At 39.3% G+C, this 20,996-nt stretch overlaps 1 protein-coding gene across 1 annotated transcript; it reads left to right on the forward strand.

Moving 5' to 3' along the window:
* The first annotated feature begins 14,524 nt into the window (after nucleotides 1-14,524).
* On the forward strand, nucleotides 14,525-20,302 carry LOC139745121 (2',5'-phosphodiesterase 12-like). Its single transcript, XM_071655541.1, has 6 exons — nucleotides 14,525-14,770; nucleotides 15,609-15,785; nucleotides 16,721-16,900; nucleotides 17,937-18,122; nucleotides 19,322-19,396; nucleotides 20,147-20,302. The coding sequence occupies exons 1-6, from the start codon at nucleotides 14,525-14,527 to the stop codon at nucleotides 20,300-20,302; spliced, it is 1,020 nt and encodes a 339-aa protein (XP_071511642.1).
* The last annotated feature ends 694 nt before the right edge of the window (nucleotides 20,303-20,996 follow it).

The raw sequence follows: 20,996 nt of genomic DNA on the forward strand, positions 1-20,996 counted from the left end.
GCAAATCGGATGGGATTTTCTGCAAGATGTGGGCAATGAGTTAGGCCTATAGTTTCATACCCTGAAATCGTATATTAATTGATTCAGTATTTTTAACGTTATCATTGCGGAAGGTCCCGTTGTAATTTTTTTTTTTTGAAGGGGGTGGGGGGGGGGGGGACATACGGTATATATAAAGTTTTCAATTTCGTGCGAAAGTAGCCCCGAACTTCGTTAAAGGCTGATCAAAAGACATTGCAAGTGCGACCTCCACCGGCAGTTATGATGGCTTCGATATGCCATCACAAATAAACCGATGTTTATACGATCAGAGCCGAATTTGAACATGTCTTGATCTTGTGCCCATCTTTGTTAAACTTCGGAACAATGTGACGCGTGCGTAAGTGTGGCGTCACACTGTCCAGTCGAAATTGACCTAAGATAGCCATTATACGAAATTGTTATTTTCAGTTTCGCTTGAAGTTGGCCCCGAACTTGGTTAGAAGCCAATCAGCAGCCGAAGCGAATACGCGTGCCTACAGAAGGATACACGCAGACACGGCAACCGCACTAGAAGGGTATACACGAATATTATGTGAATCTTCATCATCCTAAAATAAACCTCTGCAAGATAATATTTGGGTTATTTCTGGCAAATGTTTGGCTTGCCAAAGATTTTTCCTTAGCTCACGAATTTACTGCATGATCCTGAAAAACTCCATCGGCGGTGATAAGATGGCTTAAGATGCTTTCACGAATAACCCGAAGTTTGTATCACGATCGGGGCCGAATTTAAACATTTCTTTCATCGCGTGTCCATCTTTGCTCATTTTCTGGACAGTGTGACTCCTATAAATTAAAAACCTCTTTTAGCATGTGACGATTTTGAATAAACATATATCTGGTCAGGGCATTAACGTATATATAAAGTATTTTATGCATTACATGTGTAAAGACGTGTGGTGAAGGTAAAATCCAGAAATGGAACCCTTATAAGCGCTCATGGAAATAAAATTGTTGCTTTTCAAAGTGTGAAATCTTCAACGCAGGTTAAGTTGTCGATAGCCATAATGATATCAGCGGGACAACAAGGTGACTATATAATAAATCCATTGCAGGTGTATTGAAACAGATTGTTTTGCTTTCTATTGTTCATTTAGAAAATAATTTCATATGCTATAATAGTAATCACCAAGGGAGGTTTTTGGCTTACCTGTACGACCTAACGAGTAAGTAATACCGATATTTCAATGATTTTTATGAAATGCATACGCATATATACTCGACACCTGCTTCTATTTAGGATTTTTTTTTTGCTATCGCATTCATATAAATCATTATGCAACTATTGTTTTAGTCACTGGACACAGCATACTGTAAGAGAGAGAGGGTGAGAGAGAGAGAGAGAGAGAGAGAGAGAGAGAGGTAGAGAAAGGGAGAGAGAGACAAAAAATAGACACACCCTATAGTTCAGTATATCTGACATTCCCTATTAATTTTGTTAATCTGAACCGAAGATAATAAAGATTATCTAGTGCAATTGCACACTAGATTTAAGTTGGGTTCAATGAATTGTCAAAATCAGACAAGCACATAATATAGTAGTAAATCTATTCGAAATTTCCCGTTTGACCATGAAATCAACAGTAAAAAATGTATAGCGTATTTCGCATGTAATAGGCCTATATAGACACGTATATATATATATATTCTTTTTTAATCGGAATGATCCAACATGCCAAATTACTTTTGCCATAACGATCTCATTTTAAGCTTGATCTCGTGGAACTTTTATACCTCTTCGACTGATTTCAGTCAATGTATTATATTCAGGGAACACATGTGTCGTTTTTACATACATAATGCAGACCTATATTGTAAATACGAAGGCTGCGTGCAAATCAAACCCTCCGGTATTATTCATTGCATCACCGATATGTTTTGTTATACATTGTATTTGAATGTATTCATGCTGATTCTTGTAAGATGTCCGCAATTCAGCCTGCGAGCTGCAATGGATGTTATTCCATAAATACCTTTCAATTAACAAATTAATTAAAGGCGATGAAGAAACTGTATTGCTGTATATTGTAAAGGCAATGAAGAAACTTATTTTGTTGACAAGTAATATTTATGTATATATATGGCACCAACGATGAATATGAATGACATGTGTATGTATCTGCATGTGTAATGATAATGCAGAAACCAATAAATCAAATCAAATCAAAATCAAATCAAATAAATACACATGATTATTTCCGTGACATGGGAAAAACTATGGCGTATAGGGCATGCACAAGAAGACTTTAGTTAAGTTTGTCTCATTTGAATATGTTACGATGTTAATTATATGCTTTTGTAACCAGTGAGCCCCCCGAATGTCTGGTCATTTTCCTGTCGTGACACATGATGCCCCATAAGGTACCCCGGGGTACCGTCACACCTCCCAAGCACTGTGTTGTATGACGCCATCTCGGAAGATGCGTATTCACACGATGCGATCATCGCGGACTAACTATCACGCTGCGATAATAAAAGATTATTATCCAATACCAGTAATAGAGGCCTACATCCCTGTCATGGATTTGTTTAAAACCGTAGTATCAACAATGGTAATACTGTAATGAAAATGATGAGAAACATAACAATGATAATAATAATGATAAAGATGGTGATGATAATGATGATATGAATAATGATAATGATGATAATAATGATAATTATAATAATAATAATAATAATAACATTGATAATAACAATAATGATAATAATGGCTCCTTCATTTTTCAAAATATGTAATTACTTTGAAAATCAACTCAGAGCTTGCTCTTATTTTATCATCCATAACCTTGTCCAATGATTTATTTATTTCAGAATTTTCACGAGTGTCTTTGTTTGCCATAGCGCGGTGCAGCCGTTTGTGTGCGACACGTATGAGTTCACTTGTGGAGTGTGTGTGCTGTAAGGCTGCTGTTCTGATAGCATCATCGTTGGATCTTCCATAAAGGATCTTCCATAAAGAAAAAAAGAAACTTTCATCAAATTTTTGGCAACCCAAAGTACAACTCTGAAAAAAAGAAATATATATACGGATGATACAACCTAATGGCGAAATTATTTATTTGATGGCCGGGCTATATACCAAAAACTGCGTCATATTTGAACACTATTGAAAATGCTCGTAAAATGCCTCAATGTGGCATCATGGAAAAGCCTTTTGTCTTCCAAGTCATACACACACAGTTTAAAAGTTATGATTTATGCTCGTATGATATATATATATATATATATATATATATATGTACATAATATACATATCCGTTGGGTCGGGAATATATAGTTGTTGAGGATTGAAAAGTGCTCAATGCTGCATGTAAAGCAGAGCATATTAGGCACCTGTGTTTTGGTTCTTTGTCTGCTACCGGTATAACACGTATATATATATATATATATATATATATATATATATATATGTATATATATATATATATTATAAGTAACAAAGCTGCAACAAAGTTCATGCTGTATTCACCAACGGTTTATTTCTTCACACAAATTTTCGGGCGTCTCGCCGCCCTTTCTCAAGTGTTGATACTGAGAGAACAATAACAAAATTAAGCCATAACAATATATTGCAACCGTGTTACCAAGGATGCGCGCTTTAACGCATCCATGCTAGGCATCCTAACACCCAGCGCGCATCCTGGCAACAGTACAATGTTACGTTATAATGAAATTACAATGAGTATAAAGCATACATGAAAAAACTTGGCACGACTGATACAGAAGTAATTCCTCTGAATACGCAGCTGCGGTGGTAATGTAAAAGCAGTGCATTATTTCTTTCAAAATTCAACATACACATAAATTAACTTTAATTCTAGTGTATAGATAATTTTTACATAATCTGAAATTATCATGATCAATATAAACATTCGATTTTTTTAAATCAAACTGAATCGTCACACTGATGGTTATGCAAAATATGTGCAAGCAGTTTACCATTCCTTACAAACTTCAGCATACACATACATTAACTTCCAAATTCTGGTGAGTAGATAGTCTTTAAATAATCTGAGACTATAGCATGAATATGAAATACGTGAAAAATCATATTTTTCTTCTTTGATTAAATAGATACGTCACAATACGTCTCGGAGTGGAAAAAAGACTGGTTCCAAGAAATGGAACCACATCACAACAGTTCATGAAGGAAGTGAGGAAAGAATGGCCTACTCTCAAACAAGTCCAATCGGTAGCTCCCGAGTTAACAGCACGTCCCTTACATGCACAACGACAGCCACGCAACCTGAAGAGTTTACTTACACGATCTCGAGTCAACAGAACAATCAATCCTACTGGAAATCATAAATGTGGAAACAAACGATGTCAAATATGCGCTCACCTAATCACAGATACAGATATCACACTTGGCTCCGGCCACACCCTCCATCCGACGTCAGGGGACTGCAACAGCAAGAATGTAGTATACAGCCTTACATGCAAGCAATGTCCCCTGGCTGTCTACATCGGAGAAACAACAAATTTTAGACAACGTTTCAACAATCACAAAAGCACAATCATTAGAAGTCAAACACAACATCCAGTCGCACAACACTTCAACAAAACAAATCACACACTAACAGATCTGCAATGTTGCATTTTATACAAGGACATGGAAGCATTTGAAGAAAGACACGTGAAAGAACTAAAAACAATCATCCGCACACGAAGCTTCCAGGGACAGGGCATGAACATAGATCTATCATGGCTCACGAACTACACTTTTTACAAGTAGGTGCGCCGCTTATTGTTGTATGTTCTCCCGTTTACCCCGCTGCAATAGATCTTATCATTATATTGCTTGAGTGATATAATGCTGACGCTCCTTTTAACCATTTCTTGGAACCAGTCTTTTTTCCACTCCGAGACGTATTGTGACGTATCTATTTAATCAAAGAAGAAAAATATGATTTTTCACGTATTTCATATTCATGCTATAGTCTCAGATTATTTAAAGACTATCTACTCACCAGAATTTGGAAGTTAATGTATGTGTATGCTGAAGTTTGAAAGGAATGGTAAACTGCTTGCACATATTTTGCATAACCATCAGTGTGACGATTCAGTTTGATTTAAAAAAATCGAATGTTTATATTGATCATGATAATTTCAGATTATGTAAAAATTATCTATACACTAGAATTAAAGTTAATTTATGTGTATGTTGAATTTTGAAAGAAATAATGCACTGCTTTTACATTACCACCGCAGCTGCGTATTCAGAGGAATTACTTCTGTATCAGTCGTGCCAAGTTTTTTCATGTATGCTTTATACTCATTGTAATTTCATTATGACGTAACATTGTACTGTTGCCAGGATGCGCGCTGGGTGTTAGGATGCCTAGCATGGATGCGTTAAAGCGCGCATCCTTGGTAACACGGTTGCAATATATTGTTATGGCTTAATTTTGTTATTGTTCTCTCAGTATCAACACTTGAGAAAGGGCGGCGAGACGCCCGAAAATTTGTGTGAAGAAATAAACCGTTGGTGAATACAGCATGAACTTTGTTGCAGCTTTGTTACTTATCTTTTTATCTTGCCAACACGTGGACTACCTTATCAACATATATATATTATATATATATATATATATATATATATAATGTAAATATATGTATCTAATGTTATGTTTGAGTGGATATGCATATAATGTTTTGAGAGAGAGGTCACCGATACATACACCTTTTGGCTTCTCCTTAAAATAATTTTGGTGTGAGATATGACGAAGGAGGTAAAAGAGGATGTGTAGCTTGGAAATATTATTTCTCTTAGTGTTCCTCCTTTTTTTCCGTTTAAAAAGGGCCCATGTTCGATTCCTGGCGGAGACATATGCTTTTTCTTCAAAAAGAAAAAAAAGGAGCATCAGTAAGAGGAATGATAATTCCAAGGTAAGCACTTTTCGATTGTCATATCTCACATAATATAATGTGTGTATATTTATGTAAAATGTACGTTCTGTAGTGGTAAAGGAATGACATTGCAACACTACTGACTGGCATAACATTACGCAAGTCACAATTCACAAGGTATTGGTAAGCCTCCGTATCCTTTGGGCTTGGTTTGTAATTTGCTGCCCCCAACGTTTATAATAAGAAACAAATTAGGGGATGTCCCCCTGCCTTCCGGCGGTACCGTGTGGAGCCGGGAAATGTGCAAACGCCGGGAAATGTGCAAACGCCTGGAAATGTGCAAACGTCTCGCCGGGAAATGTGCAAACGCCGGGAAATGTGCAAACGTCTTGCCGGGAAATGTGCAAATCTCTAAATTTCATCAACGGGAAATGTGCAAACGTGACGCCGGGAATTGTGCAAATGTTCAATTTTGCCGGGAAATGTGCAAAACGTCGCCGGAAAATGTGCAAACCATTCATCTCACCTATATTATGTAGAGATGGAAGAGAAACTCTCAATCAAAGCTGCGCACGACCCATTACCATCTTTACCACCTGTCTTAGCGACCATCTGTCTTGTTTTTTATTCCTCCGCCACGAAGTGGTGCCGGAGGCATTATGTTTTCGGATTGTCCGTCCGTCCGTACGTCCGTCCGCATTCATTTACGCGATAACTTGAGTAATATTTACTGGAATTTTACCAAACTTGGTCCAAGTATAAAGTATGATGAGGCAATTACTTGAGTGATATCGGCCAAAGGTCAAAGGTCAAAAGTCACTGTCAAGTCATGAAATTTTATCTGTTTACGCGATAACTCAAGACTTGATCAAGCAAATTTCACCAAACTTTGTCCAAGGATGATGTATGGTGGGACAATTATACTTGATTAATTTTTGAGTGAAATCGGACAGAGGTCAAAGGTCAAAGATCAAGGTCAAATCCTAAAATTTAACTTTTTACGTGATAACTCAAAACTGGATGAAGCAGCTTTCACCAAACTTGGTCCAAGGATGATGTATGATACGGCAATTAGTTGAGTAGATTTTAGTGACATTGACAAGAGGTCAAAGGTCAAAAGGTCAAGGTCAAATGCTAAAAATGTTGCTATTTTCCCATATCCATGCAATGCCCAAAGGTATTTTCTTGAAACTTAGTGTATAGACATATCGTACTGCATAAGGATTCTCCAAGGGGAGTTTCATGTCATAAGGTCAAAGGTCAAAAGGTCAAAGATTAGGTAAAAATGTTACAATTTCACTTTTCTCACAAATGGTTCAATGTAGGCCTATCTTCATGGAACTTGGTATATACATATGTAGTGACTGGCAGGGATTATCTAGGGAATTTAGGGGTCATGCGTCAATAGTCATGGGTCAGAGGTCAAGGTCAACTCGTCAAAATTTTACTATTTACCTCATATACTAGTATATGCAATGCTTGCATTATTATTTTTAAAACTTGATATACATATATTACCTAATGGAGATTGTCTTGGAAATTTCCTGCCAGAAGGTCAAAGGTCAAAGGTTAAGGGTCAAGGCCAGGTTTAAATGCAAAAACAAAAAACTATTTATACTGTAATTACACTCTTTCTTTATACCTTGAAAATTACTCAATGCATAAACTTATAAAAGGGTCAGTCAGAATTTTGCCAGTTATGTGAAACTGTTATCTCACATTGTGAAGACATTATACTATACACCTATTGGGAGAATCATGCATTATGGCGGAGGCATCAGTCGCCATAGCGACATTTCTAGTTTTTAATTACATTTTCAGCATTTTCTTGCAAACCCTACAATGAATTTTCACCAGATTTGGCAGATAACATCTTAATGGTGATATCGTAAACGCTTGATTTTTTTTTCTTCATCTGTCGAACCGAAAAAGAAAGAGTTAAGTTAGTGCTATTAAGACAGTAATGACTAAAATTTCATGTTTCATTATGGCGGACCCAGGGGTGCCCTGATCGGGGGTGAGGGGGAGGAGGGGGATTTTCCACATTTTCGGCACATTCTCGAAGAATCTAGGACGGATTTTCACCCAACTTGTGAGATACAGTCATATTTATGTTAGTATAATCTTGATTTGTTAAAATGCTCCCCCCCTCCCATCGCCGAAGGGGGGGGGGGGGGGGATTTCAGCTTCACTTTTAACATCCAAAAAATGTGGATTTTTAAAAATCTTCTTCTGTCAAACCGAAAAAGATAGAGCTAAGTTAGTGCTATGAAGATATTAACGTGATTAATGAATGAAATGCCATGTTTGATTATGGCGGATCAAGGGGTGCCCAGATCGGGGGGGGGGGGGGGTGATGGGTGGAGGGGGATATTCCACGTTTTTAGCATCTTCTTGAAATATCTATGAGGGATTTTCACCAAACTTGACAGACAGCAAGATTATGGTAATAATTATGATCTTAATTTGTTCAAATGAGCCCCTCCCCCCTTCCCCACCGCCGAAGGGGGGGGGGGGGGGATGGGGCTGCGGGGGGTTGAAGCTTCAGCGTCCCTAAACTCTGGAATATTTTTAATCTTCTTCTGTCAAACCGATGAAGATAGAGCTAAGCTAGTGCTATGAAGACACAGCGTTAATGAATGAAATTTCATGTTTGGTTATGGCGCGGATCAAGGGGTCTCCAGATCGAGGGGAGTGAGGGCCAAGGAGAGGAATTTTCCAAATTTTCAGCATCTTCTTGAAAACAAATCTACGACGGATTTTCACCAAAATTGGCAGATTGCCACTTTACGGTGATATGCACTTAATTTGTTAAAATGATCCCCCTCCCATACACATACACACACACACACACACACACACACACACACACACCGCTTAAGGGGGGGGGGGGGTTGAAGCCTCGGAGTCACTAAACTCAATTTTTATCTTCTTCTGTCAAACTGGAAAAGAGAGCTTAGTTAGTGCTATGAAGACATTAATGCCTGAAATTTTATTTCACGTTTGATTGTGGCGGATCGAGAGGTATCCTTATCGGGGGGGGGGGGGGGGGGGGGGAGGAGGGGGGATTTACACATATTCTGCATCCTCTTGAGAAATCTTTGATGGATTTTCACCGAACGTGGGAGGTAGCATCTCTAGGGTAATAGAATCCCACTTTGTTCGAAGGGACGACAAATCCAAGTTGTTCCCCTTCCCCAAAGATGGGGATAAGACCAAGGTAGCCCCCACGTCATTTAGTAAGCAGACGTGAAATTTCATCAAAGTATAGATCTACCTTCTAAAAATGTGATAAGATTGTGTTCTATTACTCTTGGTTGTATAGAAAATGTCTTTAAAAAGTATGTATTCCGTTTTTTCATATGTATAGGGTTTTCAATAAAATTCTGAATTCCACCCGAACGACCCCACCCTCTCGTCATGGTCCCTTTCAAGTTCAAGGGGCGGAGATGGGGTGGGGGGGGGGGGGGGGGCTCCATCTCCTCCCACCTTAGGGGTTGGCGCAGTGCTCATTTTAGACAAATTGAGGTCCATATCACCAGATAAATACGCTACGCTACGTTTCAAGCTTGGCAAATATCTATTATATAAGGGTTTCAAGAAGAAGCTGAATATGTGACAAATCCGCCTCCGCCGCAATTAACATTAATTCATGAATTAACTTACCATAACAGGCACCAGCACTCTATTAGCTCCATCATTTTTGTATGGAATGTTTTTTTTTAAAGCTGATATATAATTTTATTATCCGAAGGATGCGTCTTGAGTTTTCAGGAAAAAGACAAAAAAATGTGAAAAATAAGCCTCCTTCCTACCCCCTCCCCTTTTTGGGCATCCCTTCATCTGTCATAGTAAACTTGAACCTACATCATGCATTAACTGTATTTACAGTACTATCACCATAAAGATGCTATCTGCCAAGTTTGGTGAAAATTCGTCATAGATTTTTCAAGAAGATGGAGAAAATTTTGAAAATCCCCCTCCTCCCCCTGGTTACAACTCGTTATTCCGAAGGTTTGTTATTCCGAAGGCTCTTTATTCCTAAGATTCGTTATTCCGAAGGTTCATTGTTCCGAATTTCATTTACGGATTAACCAGTCTTCGGAATGACGAACCTTCGGAATAACGCCACAAATTTTCGGATTAACGAACCTCTAGGTATAGGGACTTTGCGTGTTTCGGATTAACGACCCTTTGGAATAACGAACCTTCGGAATAGCGAACCTTCGGAATAACGAACAGCACCCCCTCCCTCTCACCCTCACCTACCCCCGATCAGAGCACCCCTAGACCCGCCATAATCAAACATGAGATTTCAGTCATTAATGTCTTAACAGCACTAACTTTTTCGGTTCGACAGAGGTAAAAAAAAAAAAAAAAATCAAGAGAATAGGGACTCTGAGGGTTCACCCCCCCCTCCTCGTCGTCGGGGGGGGGGATTCAAATTAACAAATTAAGATCGAATCACCATAAATATACTATCTGCCAAGTTTGGTGAAAATCCGTCATAGATTTTACAAGACTACGCAGAAAATGTGGAAAATCCCCCTCCTCCCCCTCACACCCCTTATCAGGGCACTCCTGGACCCGTCATAATAAAACCTGAACTTTTAGTAACTATAGTGTCTTCATATAACGTAGTTCCACATTCTTCGGTTCAACAGAACAAGATTACAAATTCCAGAGTTTAGGGACCTGAAACTTCAACTCCTCCCCCCCCCCCCTCCCCCTTGGCGGTGGGAGGGGGTGGAGCTCATTTTACCATATACGACCATATCACCGTAAAGATGGTATCTGCCAAGTTTGGCGAAAATCCTTCTTGAGATTTATCAAGAAGATGCAGTAAATGTGGACAATCCCCCTCCTCTCCATCACTTCCCCTCCCCCCACCCCCAATCAGGGCACCCCTGGATCCGCCATAATCAAACATGAAATTTCAGTCATTAATGTCTTCAAGGCACTAACTTAGCTTTATCTTTTTTTTTTTGTTCGACAGAAAAAGATTTTTTAAAATCCAGAGTTTAGGGACTCTGAGGCTTCAACTCCCCCCCCCCCCCCTTTTTTCGGCCGGGGGGGGGGGGGGAGGATTGGGGGCTAATTTCAATTCATAAAGATCATATCACCGTAATGAGACTATCTGACAAGTTTAGTGAAAATTTGTCCTAGACTTTTAAAGAAGATACTGAAAATGTAGAAAATCCCTCTCCTCTCCTCACACCCCCCCCCCCCCCCCGCGATCCGGACACCCCTGGACTCGTCATAATCAAACATGCAGTTTTAGTCATTAATATCTTCATAGCACTAGTTTCGGGACTCTGAGGCTTCAATTTGAAGACTCCTCCCCACTTATCGCCCCGTGCCCTGCATCCCTGGATCTGCCATTAAACGTGAACTCCTAGCTGGCATCAATATCTTTAACGAACCAACCTATAGCTCATTCTTACTTGGTTATATGATACAAGAAGAATTTCGATAATACCGTAGTTCTGGGACTTTGAGGCCCCCCCTTTTTTTTTCGGGGGGGGGGGGGGTGGCTACTATATAAACAAATTGAGATCCCATTGCCATAATCGTGCTACCTGCCAATTTTGTTGAAAGTCTGTCAAGCTTTTTCATTAAGAAAATCTAAATGGTGGAAGTTCATGAGCAGTTTTGATGTGGAGTTTATTTACTATCTTTATACACAATATCGCTAAAGTAAATGATTTGCACATTTCCCGGCGACGTTTTGCACATTTCCCGGCAAAATTGAACTTTTGCACATTTCCCGGCGTCATGTTTGCACATTTCCCGTTGATGAAATTTGCACATTTCCCGGCGAGACGTTTGCACATTTCCCGGCGTTTGCACATTTCCTGGCAAGACGTTTGCACATTTCCCGGCGTTTGCACATTTCCCGGAGAGACGTTTGCACAATTCCCGGCGTTTGCACATTTCCCGGCGTTTGCACATTTCCCGGCTCCACATACCGTCAAGGAGGTACCTCCTTGGTACCGTACCACAGTCTGTGTACCGTACCCATTTTGTATCATAAGGATCACAGCATCGGCACATGTGCGTTCATCATATCGCATATCACCTGTGTTCTGACTCGGCTCCCCCAGCCCCAGTGTAGGCCCTACAGCTGTTCGCTCATCGCACTGCTTTGCCCAAGTAATGAGTTATTTCGCTTAGAACATGGCAGCATCTGAATCTTCCCATCCAAGTCGATGAACCCGTGCCTGCCACTGGCACTCGCATTTCCAAAGACATAGTAGTGAATTTTACGGTACCAGGTAAGTACATTTCATGACTTGTACACTATCATTTATCATATCAAATCGAGGCCCAGCTGTGCCTGTTGTGGTGGTGTGGATAATTACCGAGATGCCTCGTGCATACAGTTCTTTGATTACTTTGTGAAATGGTAGTCGAGGAAGGGCTAGATATCAAAATAAAAATAAAAATCCAAAAGGAATGCCAGATTCGTGGAGCCGCTGGCATCAGGTATCACTATCACTCAGTGACTCAGTTACTTCAAGACCACACCCTTATTTACTCAGCAATGCAATGTTTTCCAAAACTAAAGGCTAGCTGCCATCCCATCTATTCGAAACATGAAGCCCTCACTCTCAGAGCTAGAGAAGGATCCAGCATGCTATAGATCCACTGGCTTGGTTCAGGTTTTTACTTGCACCGGGCAAATTTTTATTTGGATAATTGATTATATTTGCTACCTGTAAATACACTCCATCCGTTGGCCTTTGATGTCAAGCTGTAACAGGGATTAATTTACCTCTTCAAGGTTCAAGGGCTAGCCTAGCTAGATATTAAAATCTAGATAAAGATCCAAAAGGAATGCCAAATCATTGACAGTACCTGGGTAGTCTGTGCATGCAGCTTGATCGTAGAATTCGTGCATTTTTGTTGGATATATAAACGTAATAAATGAAATGGCCGTTCAATTTACTAAAACATTATGTGTATCGTCAGCTAGGTGAGTAGGGTGATAACAATGGTTTTTTTATGCCTCCGCAACGAAGTGGCCGGAGGCATTATGTTTTCGGGTCGTCCGTCCGTCCGTCCGTACGTCCGTACGTCCGTACGTCCGTACGTCCGTACGTCCGTACGTCCGTCCGTACGTCCGTCCGTCCCGTTTTGTTTTTGTCGATATCTCAAGAACCGTGTGGTGGTTTTACATCAAACTTGGTATGAGGGTATATCCTTGGGGGATGATACTTTGTGTGGATTTTAAGGTCACAGGGTCAAAGGTCAAAGGTCACAGGTTATTTTGTGAAAAAAAATTGAAATTTCATGTTTTTCTCCATATCTCGCAAATGGTTCAAGGTATCTTCATGGAACTTAGTATGTATGCTTGTACCGATGGGCAGTGATTATCTAGGGAAGTTGGGGTCATGGGTCAAAGGTCAGGGGTCAAAGGTCAAGGTCAACTCCTCAAAATATCACTACTTTCCTTAAAATGCATTATGCCTGAAGGTTTTTTTTTTTTCAAACTTGATGTATGGCATGTATTACCCAATATATATTTTTGGGGAAGTTTCTTGCCAAAAGGTCAAAGGTCAAAAGGTAAAAGGTCAAGTGAAAGTGCTAAATTGCACTTTTTCCTCCATATCTCGAAAGTAAAGTTCTCAAGGTATCGTCATGAAACTTACATATTTATGCATGTGCAACCTAACAGTGATTCTCTTTGGAACTGTGAGATCAAAGGTCAAAGGCCAGGTTTAGATAATGCTATTTTCCCATTTGATACTGAAATTATGCTTTTTCTCAATACCTTGAAAATTACTCAATGCATAGACTTATAAAAGGGTCAAAAGTCAAGTAAAAATCATCAGTTCCCCAAATACCTGCACTCTGACATTTTAATCATTCATCCAATTGAACCTAGTTCTAGAAAAAGTGAACATTCAGCACATTTGTGTCAAACCTGTCATTTTAATATTTTGCTAATTGTGTGAAACTGTCATCACACATTGTCAAGACATTGTACTATAGACCTATTAGGAGAACCATGCATTATGGCGGAGGCATATCAGTAGCCGTAGCGATATATCTAGTTTTTTATTGCTTTTCATTTTATATTCATTTATGGGTGTATATGCCCGCATGTGGGATATATAGATTTTTTTTTTTTGTTCTGGTGCATGTGTAATTATAATCGTATGTAGGCCTATATGCAGGACCACCAACTCTCACACAAACAGCATAATATTCACGCAGTTCTCCCCAAATACTAAATGATTCACTGTGATAAATGAATTCTTACACCACACCCCTAAAATAGAAAGTTGAAATACAAATGTTCCTAATATCCATGATATTCTGAACATTTGATAAGCCTAAGCCCAAAGTTTGGAAATTTAAATTGTCAGATTTTTTTTTTCATGATGAATGGAAGATTGTTAAGTGATGACATCATCAGCTCATTCATTTGCATATTCCTATGAACTGCATGAGAACAGTTCTGCAGAAATTAGTGAAACTTCACAATTCCATATCTTTCCTAACATTCATCTGAATTTGATCAAATTTTCACTGTTGTACTTGTAAAGATATTAATCTTTCTTCTCAGACTAACTACCATAGTGACTGGACTGGAATTTCCTTTTAAACAGGTACGGTACCTAAAATGAATCCAGAACTCGCGGTGAACTTACGCAGAGATTGGGTTTGGACCCAATGTCATGAAACTGGCAACAGGGAAGACAACTTGGACTCTTTCACTGTCATGAACTACAACATTCTAGCTGACTGCCATGTGAAGGAAGATTGGTATCCATACTGTCCGAGGGATTGCTTCAAGATGGCCGACAGACATCGCCAGCTTATGGCAGAAATCTGTCACCATAAACCTGATGTCATTTGCTTTCAAGAGGTATAAATGCGTGCACACTAGTTTTGCAAGTTATGTGGTGTGTGGTGCAGACTGATGTAATTCTCAAGCTTGCTTATGCCTATGTGTGATGGAGGTCATGTTCTGAAAGAATTGAGCCATCTTATCCCGTTGAAGACTAGTGCTGAGTATACTCAGGCAGGTGTCAATGGGAAGCGTGTCTTATATCAAAATCAGCTCGTCCCATGTCAAAACATTTTTGTCCTCCTCTGAAAGTTGTATTTAGTGATAGGTTTCAAAGAGGTTAGTTTGATATAGATCCTAATTCACAGGAACTGGTTAATTATTTGAAAGGCCTTTACTGCATGGCTAGCTGTGCAATTTACATAATTTATGTTATATTGGAGCACAGTAAATTGGCTCTTTCTGATATCTGATGCTTTGTATTCGATTTTTATCATACCGTTACATTGTACTATAATATGAAATAGATGAGAGCATGCGATTGTTATAAATCGTTCATTTTCATATAATTGAATTCTTTCAGAAGTGTCAAAGTGGCAAAAATGTGGGCTAATGCATTATATTTTCTTTTGTTCTATGTCTTCCTCTATCTGTTTTGATATCATGTTCCTCATTTTCTAGGCATCCATTTTTTATTTCACTATGTTCTACAAGTAATAGTAGCAAGCATTATTTTGTGATTTTGATCTTTTCTGCCAGACAGTATAATTCTTTTTTTTCCTCATTAACCCATGGAGGACGAGTCCTGAGTAGGCCTATACTTGGGCAAGTGTCTATGGGAAATGCACAGCAAAATCAGCCTTATCCTCAATGAGTTAAAATAATAGGCATTAATCCTAATTTTTTTCTTTGGCAGGTGGGGACTGATTATTTTGTCAACCAGCTCAATCCAGCAATGTTAGCCTTGGGCTACCTCGGCTCCTTCTTTTGTAAAGTGAAGGGGGTCCCGGAAGGGGAGGCCACCTTCTACCAGAGGGAGCGATTTCACAAGGTGGAAGAGCATGGGGTGACCTTCCACGAGTTGATAAAACAGGTGTGTGTGCCTTTACTGAACTATCATGTGTGTATTTACTGAAGTGTCATGTGTGCATTTACTGAAGTATCATGTGTGCATAGAAAAAAACAGTTTACCAATATTTTTATTTTGAGCAATGACTTTGGAAGAATTGCAGAATGATATCTTGCTTTTCCATGATACTCGAACAATGTGTAAGTAAATGTTAGCCCTTTCTTTTTCCTTTATGTTGGGGATGGATCAAAATACACCATATGCTTTCAAGAGAGAGCTACATCAGGGTGTTTCAGAAATGATTGAATAAGAAAATAACTACAATCCAAATAGGTGTGACAGTGGAATGACAACAGACCAAATAGAAGTGATTATAGTAATCATGTGGATGTATTAGTGAAGGGAGTGACAGAGAACTTTGCAGAACATGCCACTTGATTAAAAAGGTATTTGGTCATTCAAGTTTAATTACACTGCCATTGATTACCATGTCATTGCAATCTACAGGTTCTTTTCATGGTTATCAGGAGTGAAATTTTCTTGTGAAATCATATGTAATTTTATTAAAGTGTATCTGCACACAGAAATTAAGTTTTCTGACATTGTAGGTTATTGTACTGGTATCCCTATGAAATATAAGAGTGCAACATTACTCACATACAGAGATATAGCAATATATAAAGAGACATAGAGCAATCTCTAAAATGCCAAAAATTACATGCACCTTGATCTAAGAGTAGTTTTCTGGCCTTATCGACTGCGGTATTGTTATTATAATTATTATTGTAACTACTATTGTCCTCAATTTGGCATTCAAAAGGCAAAGTAATGCACTAAATTATGCATCATGGCAGAAGCCCAGTTATTCTTTGCTTATTGAAATTAAGCTTTAATCATCCACAGTGATATAATCCAAACAATTATTTATCCTCCCTCCCTCCCTATCTTTCTTATTGAAGGAATGTCATAAAGCCAACTTGTCACTGGTTGTGCAAGAGAAGGTTCTAGCTTACACCGAGCGGGAAGAGATAGTGCTTCTTACAAAACTCTGTGATGTCTTCACCAACAAGACTATCTCCATTGGCAACACTCATCTATTATTTGATGACTACAAGAACATTGACATCACTTCCTTGCAGGTACTAGTATTCAAAGGAATGTGTACCATAGTTATTATGAATACATGTATATATTCCTGAACTAGCATTTACCAACCAAATGTGCATTGACGTCAAATGTTGATGCCCTATGATGTGAGATGTGTCTCTTATGTGTGTCAACCTGGTGAGTTAAAAATCAGCTTGTCTGTGATTCACACATTTTCATTTTAATCTTGTTGAAAAATCGATCTCTAAAGACAGCACTGTTCACTCAAGTTGAGCTGATGAGTTTTTTTTTTTTTTTTTGAGTAATATAATGCTGGAGAAACAGCATTAAAACTGATTGACTGATGTGTGTGTGTGTGTGGGTGTGTGTGCACAGTTATCACTGCATAATCATCTTAGATGAATGATATCCTTTAAAGTATAGGTAGGCCTACGGTATGATGTTACTCTGATTGTGTGCAGTTATGCTTGTCTTGTCATATATTAAAACCAAGAGCAGGGGGGTCATTTTCATCATCTGACTTTGAGAATTTCAAATGCTGAAAGTCGGAAAAGCAGAAAAAGCAAACAAACTTTGTCATTTTTTTTTTTTTTTTTTGGGGGGGGGGTAACATTTTCATAAAGTAGCTTCAATGTTGATATCAAATAACATAAAAAACTGTTTTGGATTACATATATTGTTGCTCTGTTTTATATCTCAAATGAGTAGCCTATCTTTTGATATTCAAAATTGAGTCAGAAATTCTTTGAATACATGATTGCCCAGCACAATAGCCACAAAAAGTGGGCCACAATGAAAGCCCTCTTTTCTACAATTTTGCTAGTAAATAGAGAAAAGATTACACTCCCTGCTGCAACAAACTTAAAAGCATTTGAGTCAGTCAACCCAAATGACCTATTCTTGTCCACTGTGTGGCGAATCCTACAATGTAATATGTGACCTTTTGTTTTGTGGTTTTTGAGCTTGGCAGTCACTTATAGTATACATTGTACACTGTTTGAGATACAAGATCTTGTTACCCCGGGGACGAAATGTAAGCTACACTGTATGTATCATTTTCATCATCAGGCTGGTCTTGCCGTTAAGGCTCTTATTGAGTTTGCTGGAGGCATCCACCAGCCTCATATCCTGTGTGGTGACTTCAACCAGGAGCCAAATATGACCGGATACCAGCTGTTGCATGATGGGAAGCTAAATACAGAGGGAGAAGCGTTCATCAGACAGTACCCGGTCGAGAAGGATGCGCTTTGTCAGGTGAGTATAGGGCTTTTTACACTTGTGTTTCTTAACCCCGGACTTTCTCTGACCCAGGACTATCGTTAGTCCCGTACCAATTTTTTCAGCTTTTTACACTCGCCAATTAGTCCCGTACTATCTCTTGTCCGGGGCTAAGGAGAAAACTGACCTTTTTACACTCGTATTTCTTAGCCCCGGACTTTCCAAACCACATGAATATTCATAATTACGCTGTGTACTGTACACGTACACGCACGCACCGGCAGCACTTGATTACCTCGTTTCTGATTGGTCAGTGAGGGTCGGACTTCGTCTCCGTCGCTTAGCCCAGGATTATTTTTTCGTTCTGTTTACACTCACTTGCTTGGCACTGCAATTGCTAGCACCGCAATTGCGGTGCTAACCCCTGCTATTTTGCAGGGCCAGATAGTACCGTACTATCGGTGGGGCTAGCCCACTTTGGCAAAAACGAGTGTAAACAGAAAGTGGGCTAAGGATAGTCCCGTACCAACGGTGGGGCTAAGGCCCCCCCTTAGCCCCACCGTTGGTCCGGGGCTAAGCAAAATTTTACAAGTGTAAAAAGCCCTTATTAACCCGTTGAGGACGAGTCCCGAGCATACTCGGGCAAGTGACTATGGGAAATGCGTGTTGTAGCAAAATCAGGCCGTCCTCAACAGGTCAAGGAGTCTATTGTCAGTTAACCCACGGAGGACGGGCTGATTTTGCTATGTCCAACAAGCATTTCCCGTAGGCGCCCGCCTGAGTATACTTATAGGACTAGTTTTCAGTGGGTTAACAGAGACAGAAACAAGAAGTGTATGCTGCTAGATTTTGGTGATGCACTCGGACAGGTCTATATCACATGACATAATAAGAGTCACCAATTACATACTTGTGGAACTTCCATCATGAAAATAAATTAATCACCACAAAATGAGTTACAGTGCACTCCCGTCATAATGAACACGGTTATAACACAACTCTCGATATACCGGAGTAGAAATTCTAGTCCCCAAAATCATCATCAATATACAATATATCGTTATGATTGTACTTTATTGTGCAGCTATAATGAAATCCTGTGTAATGAAAGAAAACTGCAGGTTCCAAGGCCTTTCTTATAACATGAGTCCTGTGTACCTGGTTTCAATTTGTAGTTTGTCATGAACTTTTTGTCTGTGTGTGTGTGTGTGGTTCTTTTCTTTTTTTCAATCTAGAGCCTTCTTGATATCTTGCCGTGGTGTTTCCAGCATCCTTCCACCAGCCTTCAGAGTGCCTACAAGGCAGTCTTGGTGAGTTCATACCCAGTCCTGGTACTCTGGAGGACCTTTATAACAATCAGCAGAGGGCTGGGCTTGACCCTTCTAAGAACCACCATCCATAAACAAACACTGCATACAATATGGTTGCAGATGAGAATGATAAGAGTTACCGCTTGTGGATTTTGAAGTACATCATTGGGTTTACTGGTGTTATAAAGGGGATGGCTAGTAACTGATCAGTGAGAATCAGTGGGAATGCTGGGGGATGATTGTTCCAATCCTTGTGGGATTCATTTAAGAGTACATTATATATTTATTGTTATGTGAAAATGATTTGCTTATTGTTATGTGATAATGATTTGCTTCAGAATGGTCTCATATTCAAGTAATGTGCAGTTTAATGCCCCATCACTGTACAGGCATGTTTACCTGGAAACATTAAACTGCACATTACTTGAATATGAGACCATTCTGAAGCAAATAATTTTTGCATAACAATACATAACATCACTTCACTGGGGGGGGGGGGGGGGGGATTTCAGGCAGATACAGGGCTCATCGGCAATATGTGTGTGTGGTGTGTATTTGTTATACATTGTACATGTACAGCGAGCTCAGAGGCAGATATCCCGAGATGACAGTAGGCCCCACAGTGTTTAGTGAAGAATTTCAGGTGTGAACTCCTACCCCCCCCCTTCTTACACTAAAGGACAGGATTAACAGAATACCCAAATTGTGACACTGCTGTTTATATTGCTCGCTTGTTTCACTTATATCCAGGGGCACGAGATTCCCTTCTCAAACTATGATGATTACAACGGTGAGGAGTGGCCCCCCAGAGTTCCCCTGATGGACCTGTACTGTGAGGTGGCACTGGACTACCAGTGGTTCAACTCCAGTTCCCTCCAATATGGATCAAGAGCCTTTTTCAAATAATGCAAGACTGGTACATTGTCAGTGAGCTTGGGGACATTTTTTTGTTAATCAGCATAGAAAGCAGCCTGCTGCAGGAGCACGGAATGACTTTTTTGACAATTTATTTCTATAATTTATTTTCATTGATTTATTTCTGCAGAAATTCGCATGATGTTCGTTGCAGTCAGTTGCTTTAAGACCACTGTAATTCAAATGAAGACCAAACTGCCTGTTTGAAATGGTTTGGGTAACATGCTGTTTTTTCGATGGCAAAGAGGGGAAATTTCTGATACGCACATGGTTTCTAGCAAGTTTCCTTCCGTTTATAGATTGAAATTTTAGCAACCTTCTTGTCTCATACATTGTATCAAAAAATAGTACATGAAGACAGATGTTGCGTGGTTCCACCTCTTGTTGTTCTTTGTTCTCAGTGTTATGGGTATACATAGAAGGGTTCATTCATAAGAAATCTTTCATGTAATATTTTACGCTGATATTTTATGTATTAATTTGTATTTACCTCATTTTTATAAGTGTATTGGAAGATGTAAAAGCAGAAGAGAAATAAAATTAAAACCCTATCTCAACCGAAGAGCTGTTTTGACTCATTCTTTGAGTTTTCAACTTCTAGCTGGCAGCAATGGTTGTGCCTTAAAGGGGGATGATACTGGAAAGATTTAGTGATTGTTGCAATATTTAATAGTAGAACACATCT

Source organism: Diadema antillarum, unplaced genomic scaffold (assembly GCF_040938485.1).
Source record: "Diadema antillarum isolate AM-2024a unplaced genomic scaffold, OU_Dant_1.0 seq00001234_RagTag, whole genome shotgun sequence".
NCBI lineage: Eukaryota > Metazoa > Echinodermata > Echinoidea > Diadematoida > Diadematidae > Diadema > Diadema antillarum.

Excerpts from the sequence above, each read along its gene's own strand:
- LOC139745121 (XM_071655541.1), top strand. The coding sequence starts at position 14,525 with ATGAATCCAGAACTCGCGGTGAACTTACGCAGAGATTGGGTTTGGACC. Across the intron at positions 14,771-15,608 it reads ATGTCATTTGCTTTCAAGAG|GTGGGGACTGATTATTTTGT; the intron begins GTATAAATGCGT and ends TTTCTTTGGCAG. Across the intron at positions 15,786-16,720 it reads TCCACGAGTTGATAAAACAG|GAATGTCATAAAGCCAACTT; the intron begins GTGTGTGTGCCT and ends TTCTTATTGAAG.